This window comes from Rhea pennata, chromosome 9 (assembly GCF_028389875.1).
Source record: "Rhea pennata isolate bPtePen1 chromosome 9, bPtePen1.pri, whole genome shotgun sequence".
In the NCBI taxonomy this organism is placed as follows: domain Eukaryota; kingdom Metazoa; phylum Chordata; class Aves; order Rheiformes; family Rheidae; genus Rhea; species Rhea pennata.
This window is the reverse complement of record NC_084671.1, coordinates 22,977,164-22,988,139: the sequence shown is the minus strand read 5'-3', so window position 1 is coordinate 22,988,139 and position 10,976 is coordinate 22,977,164. Positions and strand designations below refer to the sequence as shown.

Here is a 10,976-nt window from a genome sequence, read left to right as displayed (position 1 = left end):
TGACTGGTCTAAGAAAGACTAGACATGTTTTCCTATTACAAAAAATGGTCTTTTTTATTAGGGATTGAGGTTCTTTGTTTTGGTTGTGTTGTTTTTCAAAGGGCTTAGGTTGTTCTTCCTATTGCACTGCTAGACTTCAAAAGCAGCAAGAAATTACTAATATTCATCCATCCATGAAGAAAAGCAAGAACAGAATGATCAACCACATTTTGAAAGATTCTCATCATGATGTGACCAGCAATATTAGTAGCATTTTTGCTGCTGACAAAAGGGGTTTATGACCCAGATCCTCATGGATATGTCATCTACTCCAAGACTTTGGCAATTACTTAACTCTTGCAGAAGACTGACTGGGTCAGAGAAGCAAAGAAATGAACTAAATTGGAGGAGGAGTATTGCTGGTCTGTTCATCAGGAGGATTAAAATTGACATGAAGGCTGCATGTATTTTTAAGCACTTGAATGAAACAAGACTTTATTTCTATCTCTTGTCCAAACTGCTAAAACATAAACTTGCATCTTCTTTAATCAACAAAACAAAACATCTTTTTTAATAATTTTACATGAAAAAATGCCACTTCTGTCCAGTTCACAGACTACAGTTTTCAATCATTCAGCGAGTTTACTGTTGTGTTATGCAACTTCAGAGGTTGAAGCAAGTCACCTTCATTCTTCCGCTCACTCTCTTCTGTGTAGATATTATGGTGTGTAATGTAGGAAATTACAGAATCTGGTATGAGGTATTTTACACTTAATCCTCTGCACAAGGCACTGCGTATCTGTGTTGCACTGACTTCATTCTGAATCCATTCTTTCACTAGAAAGATATTGTGCTGAAATTTAGTTAAAAGGTCTGATTCATTGATATACTGAACAGGATCAGAGCCAGCACGGCTAATACACACCAAACCAAACTCTTCTACTATTTCTTTGATGTGCTCTTCCTTCCAGAGATTGGGTGTCTTAAATGTCTGTAGAATATCAGCTCCACAGAGCAGCTTTAATTGTGGTAGAACTGGGAAGACAGAAAGGAGAGATTTCTATACTTGCTCATTTTATTCCAGGAAGATTATACTTAAAAGTTGTTCTTACCAACATTTTTTAATAGTTCACTCTTACCCCAGCTTTTTTTTCAAAAGGTGGCAAGAAAAATTCAGGTTGGACTTTACATGTTTGGTCACGATTACATGCTTTTTCAAACTCAGTGTACTTTTTCATCCCTTACAGCATATCACTGTATTACCTATACAGTGTTAAAGGAGAATTACTTCTCTACTTAAGCAAGCCAAAAGGGGAAGAAGCAAAGATTAGCATGAGTTTAGCACGAGACCAGGGCAGAAAAAAGGCCGTATGTGGAAATACATTCTGCTTGCTACTGAGTTTGGGCTTGACCTTGTATTGAAGTTAATGGAAAAACTAGTGAATGATCATGTACTGAGCAGACACATCTATACAGTCACCGTGACTGGAAAATTGTTGGAAGCTGACAAACATGACAAATACTATCATGTGAACAGACAAAGCCAGGCTTTTAGCTTTATCTTGTCATCCTTGTTTCCTAAATAAGGAAAAACTGTTAATATTGAGAGGTACCTAGAATATTGGATTTTACTGTTTAAAGAGTCAGACAAAACTACAAAGGGCAGTAACTGGGTTTTAAGGCTACTGTCTGTATTTTATCCTGCTTCATGTCTACAGCTAGAATCATATAACCTTCACTGCATATTTACCAAGAAAAAGGAGGTAAACTAAAGATAAATTAGCACTGCTGAAAGATGAATGTTCTACCTTTAGCCTACATCAAGGTTTTATTGATAGAATTTAAGAGATTTTTGGACATTTGTACATACATACTCTGAAATTAAACACAACATGTTGGAAGGTATATTTAAAAAACAAATTAGTATGTTTGCGAAGTAAAGTACTTATTTCACAGACTCAGTTTTATAGAAGGTAATCGTGAGAAGTAGAAAGCATTAAGGGCACAAGTTCTGTTCTTGTGTACCTGTAGTATGTGTTTAGAGATACTGTAGCATCACAGCACTTCCTTCCCCCCACCCGTAACATGCATGCTTCATTCAGTGCACTGATACCAGAACACCGTATACATGAGTACCAGATCTGCACATTACTGGATCAGGCAGCAGTGCAAATCCTATCTGAAAGTGTGTAATGTCGGGGTACTGAGGGCACTCATAGGCCCTAATGGCCCTGATCAGCCTCACCTGGGCCCCCCACTCATAGGCCTAGGAGCCCATCTAAGCTCAGCCCAGAGCCCACGCTCTCTCCCTGAGCTGTCTCACAGGAGACACAGGAGCATGGGTCTCCAGCTCAGACCCCAGCAATGGCCCTGCCTGGCCACGGACCCTCTTGATCCGGACCCTGACCTGCAGCCTGACTTCCTGGGCTGACCTCGGACCTGTCTTGTCCCTGTGGACCTAACCGGTGATCGCTGGCCTGCGATTCACGTTCTTGGTTGAACCTAGCTACCATTGCTTGGTCTGCCCTGCTGGTTCGCTGCGGGGCTGAGCCCTGGCTGGCCAGAGCCTGCCCGGCTGGCCGGGGTATCACCCTCGACTCCCCTCCCTTGGGGGGCAGCCTGTTCTTGCTGCACACACAGACACTGTTGCCTTTTGCCACCTTAGCCAGAGAACAAGCAAGGCTTTACCTTGTCTTATGCACCTATGCCATCTAAAATAGGATGGACTGCATCTTATCTAACAACCCTTACTGGTACAATAAGCTGGTTAGTTAACCTACTGAATTTTTTTTAGTTTTTACACAAATTTGAACTAGGAGAATGGTAACACTGTTGTCTGGCTGTAGCATTTATGTCCCAGTATTAAGAGTCTGAAGTCACATTTTCTGTATTTTGCATAATTGCCAAGAATGACACTTGACCAGTTATTTTTTTGTTTTGTTTTTTCTTCTTCTTTATCCAGTATAAGGTTCAATTTCTTATTTGCTGCCCACTTTCTAAGCTGCAATGCAAAGTTATCTTTTTCCTTAAGATCTTTTCTACAGCACTTAACATTATACTATCTGATTTTTTTTTTACAAACATGAGCTAAGTATTTTTAAAACCTCCCCTTCCTGTGAAGTGAAGGGTAATAATGGAGGCATTGTGTCCATTCTTACATTTGTGGTTGTAGATGTTTAGCACTTCTGCAAATCTTATACAAACACCTTAAACCAGTCATTCAGAAAACATGGAAGATACCAGTGATAACGTGTGAAAAGCCCACATAAGTGCCTTAACATAGGCCCAGTTTTGCAGAGGTTTAATATGTGCCATTTAGTTGCTTAACTTCAGCAAACATTTCTCTGCTTATGCCCCTCCCTATGCGCCCTCCAGTGCCCACAATAAGTAAGGAAGGCATGCGCACTGCAGGGCTGTCCTCTGTGCTCTGAATGCAGCAGCGTTACTGCACGCACAGCAGTACTAAGGACAGGCTATACTGAAACATTCATGCCTGAGAGGATCACTGCAGACTACCTGTATTTTTGAAAATGTGATTCTGGTTTGGGGGACTATAACTAGTGTATTCTGTAGGAATGCGATATTTTCTTCCCCAGAACCCACAAACTAACAAATTTTGTGCTGACAAGCACATTAGATTTACTTCTCAGGCCTCTGACACTTGAGCTAGTGCAGAAGTAACTACAATATAATCCTATGGGGATGAGTGCTAGAAGGGGATGAATGGTATGAAACACTGTGAAAGAATGTCCCAAATATTTTAGACAGTTGATGAGTGATGCGACACTAAGAATCCTAGGCTTCGTACAACACTGGAAGCTTTATCGTGATAAATCCGACACTCTCTGCTTCATCCCATCTAAGCTGTCCTCTGCCCAGCTCTTTCTTCATCCCAGTTCCAGCCTTCACCCTGTCCATCCATTCACAGATTCTGCTGCACCATTCCCAAGTATTTCCTAGTTTCTTGTCTGTAATTCCACATTTAGGCAGCTTCCAATCCCCTACTTTGCAGCACCTTGCCTGATTTTTTTTCCATGTGACATATTGCTTTTTACTTAAAAGCAATTTCACCAGTAAAACAGACTCTGTACTGTGTCTCAAGCTGTATTAGAGCTAATACTACATTAAAGCTTTTATAGTGTTGATGGGTTTTATCTGAACGTACATGCATCGCACTTTGATAGATTACTTTAAGCAACTAAGTTTGCCATATGTTCAAGCTCCAGACAACGCATCATTCAACCTAACAACAACAAAAGTTCAATGCAGGAATTAAAAAGGAAATGTCCTAAACTAGAGTCTAACAAATCGTAGGCTAAGTTTAACAAATTGTGAGTTACAAAAAGGCTCAGTTTCACAATACATCCCCATATCTTCTATGGTAAATATCTGTGTCTTTGGACTTTAAGGGGCAGTCTGCTAAGTAATGATTTGTGGTTTCCACAATAGATAACAGATATAAAGCTGAAATGGTTGCTCCAGTGCTCCATCTTTTGATAAGTAACCTTTATTTCAGGCAATGGAATATCCTGACCAGGGAAGTTTCTGCATGTTTTTGATTGGCATATCTCAGTCAATAATGTTGGACAGAAATGAATTGCAATTCCTTGCAGTGTCATTTAGGGAAAAAGGAAAGGGAGCTAAAGGAGAAACAGATGTTAACACAAAGAAAGTAGCTGCATTTAAGAACCAGCAAGGTTTAAATAAGAGAGTGTTTTTAGACCATGCCTCGTAAAAGCATTTGAAAGGTGACAACAAAGTTGTTCACGTAAGGCTACTCAGAGACTTAAAGTGTAACGAATTCAATTCACAATGAAATGAAGACAGTCAGCCAACTCTTGCAAGCAGGAAAAGAAATACTGTATGTGGAGCTATATCTGGTGAATCAAGGATGGATGTGAAATCCCACCAGAACAGCATAGGAGGAACTGAGAGGAGCATTAAAGCAGCATTTGATGTAAATAATTTTGGAAATCTTTTCAAAACAACCTATAATATGGTGGTTTTATCTGAATTGCTTAGCAGTATTTTACATTAGACAGTATGCTACTTTTAAATAATTAAAGCCCAGCCAAATTTTGAACACTCAAATGAGTGTTTGGAGATGCCTTAACACCTAACTTCTTCAATAGGCGATATGTAGATTTTTATGTATCACAACAACAAAATTTTCAGAACAGAAGTGAAAAAGTCTGAGCTGTCAGAGACTCTTCTAGGGTATTATGAAAATTAAGAGCTATAACAGTTCTTAAGAATAATCAGTCTTTGGGAAGCAGATAGCTTTGGCGGTCTCTGATGCTTACAACTTGGACACTGAAGAACAGGGAAAAATGGGCTCAGTAGCTTTTTCTCTTTCACCTTGGTCCTGAAAGGATAGCAACAATAAGCTAGTCTGTGTTTAATAAAACTGGAATCATTTGTCTGTATCTGTCCTCAATTAAACTTTTATTTGCAATGCATATGGAAACTACTTGATTAAACTCTGTGTGGAACAAAAGCCATGCACTGGTAAGAAATCTTACTGTTTGGTAGACATACATTTAGTAACATCTAGTAGAGAAATAGTGTGTTGTAAATTCAACTTCCAAACTGATCTTTGTGAAAGCTTCCATTAGATGTCTCAACCTTTTGCCAACTTTATAGAAATCTCTAATTCAAAAGATCTCATGGGGGTTTCTTTTTTTTTTTTTTTTTTTTTTTGATTTTTTTCCAATGCTCCACTGGATAGCATGCTAGTGCCCAAAGGAAGTGGGGGGACACTGTTCCACCCCTTCTTGGTGGGCCACGTGTTTAGTATATCCAAGTTCAAGCCACTGCCCAGCTGGACAGAGTACAGAGGCAGAAAATGTAAGTAACAACAGTAAGCTCTACTATTCACACCAACAGACTGTTCTTTGGGGACAGCTGCCAGGCAGTAGAGGAGTAGAGCACAGAAAAAAGAAAAAAGAAAAGAAAGAAAGAAAAAAAAAAAAAAGAAAAAGAAAAAGAAAACCAATCAGTCCAGCCACTATGTTCCAGACAAGGAAACCAGCCCTCCATCTCAACCAATTTTTGCCTTTTGTTTATGACTTTAGAGAAAAACTGTGGTGATGACTGATCTATTCTAAACTAAGAATCTTTATGTGAAAAAAGGACTAGTTTGCACTTTTGTGCAAACTTATTTGTTTTTACATAAAATGCAATAAAGCTTGAAATAACGACATAAAATAATAGCCAAAACAAAATTTTATACAATGGAAAATTAAAATAGTCTTAATTTTCACACTGTTTTTTCTGTATGATATAATGAGGAAAATCTGGCTTGTCACTTACCAAGAATCACTAAATCCACATCAGACATAAAATTCAACTGCAGTCCAAATGCCTTATGAATTTTTTTCCCTACTATCTATAACGATTTAACAGCTTAACCTTTGGAAACCTTTGTTTAACTGTGAAAAGCTTGAATATATTATTCATGTTGAGTAGTGCTGCAATCACTATAGAAAAAATGTAAAGTATCAGAAATCTAGCAGTATCCTAGAAAACCACAGAGCTAAGGAATATGATAAAACAGGAAATCCTAAGCTGAATGTGTTTTTAGAACATGCCCTGCTTTTAGTGTCAACAAAAGCTCTTTTATCCACATGTGCAATAAACATCAGTGCAGCAGCATCCCTGGTGAGGTATCTATGTACTTTGTTCACTGCCTAATATTAGAATAACAACCACAAGTAATCCCTATATTTTTCAGTATTATTTATTAATATACTCTATGCTTTGCAAAATCAACAGGGCCACACCTTACATCTCTGACAAAGCTTCAGGAGATGCTCGTAAAACTAAGAATTAATATAACAATCTTCAAAACAAGTTTCCTGTCTGTGTGGGAGTTACTACAAGGTAACTGCATCAGCAGTCATGCTGGCCTTTGGAATGGCTTGGTTTTGGCAGGCAGGTCCAACCCTCACAACTTACCAGTTGCTGCTTCCAGTTTCCCACCAGTTAGTCTGAGCAGGTAAAGGTGTATTGTTTTCAGTGATAAACAGAGATTGCTGTTTGCAGTTCTGAACCAACCTGTGTGCTGGGAAGAAAGGGAATCCTCTGGGGGTCTTTGTGTGGGCCACTTGTTTGCCATGAATTCCTTCCCGGACTGGAGCGATCTGAGTGATTCATTGTAATGGTGCCTGCATTTAAAATAAAGCTTCTGTGTGAAGTAATCCTCTCAGAGGTGCACAGAGGGATTGCCTGGCACTTTCAGCTTCAAGAACACAGTCTGCTTTTATGTACCTTGGGTTTTAATACAATTTGTTAGGATTTCACTATATCCATTCTATTAGAAGATTAGTATCAATGTAGTTAACATTTTGCATAACTCACAAGCAATCTGCGTAACAGCATTCTGGTTTTGATTCCCTTTTGAAACTCTACCATTATGGCAACATTACATTTAAAGTATTATGGAGGGTTTTGCTTGTAACAGGATTTAACCACACTTCAGTCACTACATTTGAATAAATACATCTTGATTAAGCACAGCCCCTCAGACATAATGATGTTTCTGTAATGTGTTCTCTTTAAAACAGTTTTCAGAAGACGACATTCCTGTTCTCTCTCATCCTTCTCTCCCCCCAAACATATTCCTTGAATTTTGCCCATTATCTTTTTCCCTTTCCTTTTAGTTAAAAGGCCTCTAATGCTGAGAAATACACAATTTCCTCAAAATACACAATTCTCATAAGACTTCAGACACCCAGTATGTTTCTAATTTTACCGAGTTCAGATCCCTGTAGACAGGCAATGATCCTTTTGTCAGTTTTTCCAGTTGTATATTGCTTTTTTCTTTTGCTGCTCCTGATCACTGCTGCCTCACTCTAATACTGGTATTGCTACCTCACTCTCTCAAGGGCCCCTTCTTTGATCCTGAGGGCATGTGGCTATCTTAGATCCATACAAATAAACTCTCTTTCTTCCAGATCAGCAGAGTCTTGCCTATTTAGAACAGTCCCTGACTTATACCACCATCCTGATCCATCCTTGGGCATTGTCGGGGAGTATTAATTGACCCCAGCCAAAACCATTTCAGGAAGCGTGCTCCCAGTTAAGCAGGACCAGTAGTCACAGACAAGTACTCAAGCCCATGTCTCCATCTAGTACAGATATAGCCAAAGTGACAGGTCTTATATAACAGTATCAAAGCAAAGATTATAAGTTACAAGGTAAAGCACTGCCCTTAACTCAGTTGGAATTCAGTGTGTGTACAAGCCATAAATAACTCTCTGAATGTCTGCCCTAAGGAATGAATTTACAGTTTAGTGATTTAAACATACACTGCTCAGATTACGCAAATACTTTGAGCCACAGTAAGTGGCACTGGTGCTCAGAATATACACCGAGACAGGCTGCACAGTTAACTCCAGACATTTTTGATGCTCAGCCATTGGCTAAGGAAACTGTAGAGACAAGAGGTGAGAGACATATGACAGTAGACAGTAGGTATCGGTGGCTTGGCCTGGGCCTTGCTACATTTATATTTTGAATCCTGCCTTGTTGTAAACAGGCTGATGCTATGTATAGTCGAGTACACTAACTTCATGTCATGGACTGACATTCATGGGCCTGGATTCAAAAATAAGAACTCTTGGCAGAAAGCTCACTGCAGGACTAATGTTACAAGTAATGGAAAATCTTAACTGCCAAAAGGTCTGTTCAATATTCATTTTAAATGCTGGAGGATTTGGGCTATTTTAAAGAGACATCAAAAAGGACAAACAATCTGTCAGTTTATCAAGTGTTTTCTGAACTACATATGAAGCTTCCAGTAACTATATAATTATATAAATAAGCACACTTCAGCAAAACTTGTTGGATAAGACAGATATTTGCTAATTCTAAATTAAATTCTAGTGTATCTGTACTGCAATCCAATCTAGGTTACATGAAGGGTGAATGTAGTTTTTTGCTTACTGACAACATTGTCTTCTTGCCTAGAAAGAATTTTCAGGAATACTAACTGACTGGGAAATATCTCCATCACTTTTTCTCCTCCTTTCTGAAAAAAGCCTTGGAATAGCCTTCAGAATTTCCATATTTACTTAAGGTAACAGGCAACTACTGTCATTGTCACAAATGAGGTACCAGCTCTGCTGCTTAAAATTCTTCTGTGTCATAACAATTTGGGACCTTTGGAAAAATCTACAGATTTTGATGGAATATGACAAGTTCATCACATTCAGGTGAAACAAGTACTGTAGGAAAAAGCCATTCATGTGTCCCTTCACAGGACACAATGTTCTAACACAGTTAAGTCTCCAGTTCAAAATACTGATATGAAGAGACATTTATGAACAATAATGCTTTGGCCTTGACTTACAGTAGCAAAGTCTCTTTCTGTTGATACTGAAATTTCCTAATTTAGGGGGCTTACATTGAAGGCAGCAATCAGCTTTTAGCTTCTCAACTGGGGGAAGAGTCTATAGACTAGATCTTCAGAAGTTATGAACTAGCACAGATCCACAGTGAACCATTGCCATTTACAGTAGGTAAGGCTCTAGCTCTAATGCCATCTCTTCTTTAATATTCAAGTGTGGCACTTGAAATGCAACTGAAATAACTGCCTGTGCTATTTCATTAAAATGGTGCTTCGCTATTCAAGGGACAAGGTTCAGCACTAGATGATGATACTGGTTCAGCTCATTAGCACAGGACATCATTTGAAAAAAAAATGTTCCTATTGTTCTTGCTTTAAGCTCATGTCTTTCCTTATCAGATATGCATTTTACCATTTTGGACTTCATTTATAAAACTAGAAGCTCACTTTCTAGGTAGATAGGAAGTTTGGCTGTTCATACTACATTGATACTATTTTCCATGAAAATATACATATAGGTTCTATTTACAGTACCTCTTATCCTAAAAGACTCCAGAGCGTATTTACAATTTACAGACCCAGTTTGCAGGTAGTTCTCACTTCATTTGGAGCTGTACAAGATCAAAGACTTTTTAAGTAGAATCTGTAAGATTTGTGGCTGCTTCTCTAGAGGAAAACAGCTTTACAGGACTAAAGTCTGGGAGATTTACACAACTAATTCTGCAGGACAGATCTGGTGATTTCTCACACTGGAACATGCCAGTGTGAACCCATAAAAGAACAGAGAAGAGTTCTGCCAAGATAGGCTAGCATTGCCCAGTCCTGGGGGGGGGGGGGCAAAGGAACAGAGCAAGAGGATGGCTATACCCACCCACTGAAGCAAAGAAAAGCTGAAGGAAAAGGCTCCACTAGCTGTTTTGTAAGCAAAGTATGTACAGTTTTCTTATGTATGCTTTTTTAAAGTAACATCAATTTTCTTAATGGCTTTTGCATAGGAGCTTTCTGGGCAGTTCCTGGCAGGGTTATGTTGGAAGCCTTAAGCTGCACAAGCAGCTGTTTTCATTTAGAAAGTACCCTAGAAAATGTGAGTAAGAAAGAGAAGCATTATACTTCTTACAGCACACTTGCTTTCTTGAAAGACTTCCATGAAAATACACTTTAGCAATGTCAATTGACTCCTTCTATAGCATCCGTATTTCCAGAGTGCTTAGCGCAAGAAGTTTGTGTTTTCATACTTTGCCCCATTTATTACTAAAACCAAGCATACAGGCAAACGGCACATTTCAAGGTGCTTAAATCAAATTAACAGGCCCTAAACAAAGACTGTTTTTGGCTTCTAGTGCAAAAACACACAAAACTCAACAATTTTGAATAAAACATCAGCAGTTACGGGCCTGGATTTAACAAGCCATGAGAGTTAATAAAAATCTTTCAAAGTGTGAACAGATAAAACTACAAGCATAGCACATAATAACGAGAGTGAGAATATCTAATCTAGAAAAGGGATACTCCTGAAGAATAGCTTTGTTTGCAAACTTTGTTATTTTCTGATTAATATCTCTGTATTACCTGCTCAGAGACTTAAAAACTAAACAGATAACATGAGAGCAAAGAACTTTGCCACATAACTCTTCCAGTGGCTACAACA

General features: G+C 38.7%; 1 protein-coding gene across 8 annotated transcripts in view; it reads right to left on the bottom strand.

Moving 5' to 3' along the window:
• The window catches only part of NMNAT3 (nicotinamide nucleotide adenylyltransferase 3), a 43,023-nt gene that overhangs the window by 12,105 nt on the left and 19,942 nt on the right, over window positions 1-10,976 (bottom strand). For 7 of the 8 annotated variants that reach the window (XM_062583218.1, XM_062583220.1, XM_062583215.1 and 4 more), the window contains exons 5-6: window positions 7,036-7,145; window positions 445-1,014 (exon numbers count right to left, since the gene is read on the bottom strand). In XM_062583218.1, coding sequence (XP_062439202.1) covers window positions 605-1,014; window positions 7,036-7,145 — 520 coding nt within the window. In that variant the 3' untranslated portion in view covers window positions 445-604. Of the gene's footprint in view, window positions 1-444; window positions 1,015-7,035; window positions 7,146-10,976 lie in introns of those variants that run through there. The other variant, XM_062583223.1, reaches the window with a different exon arrangement.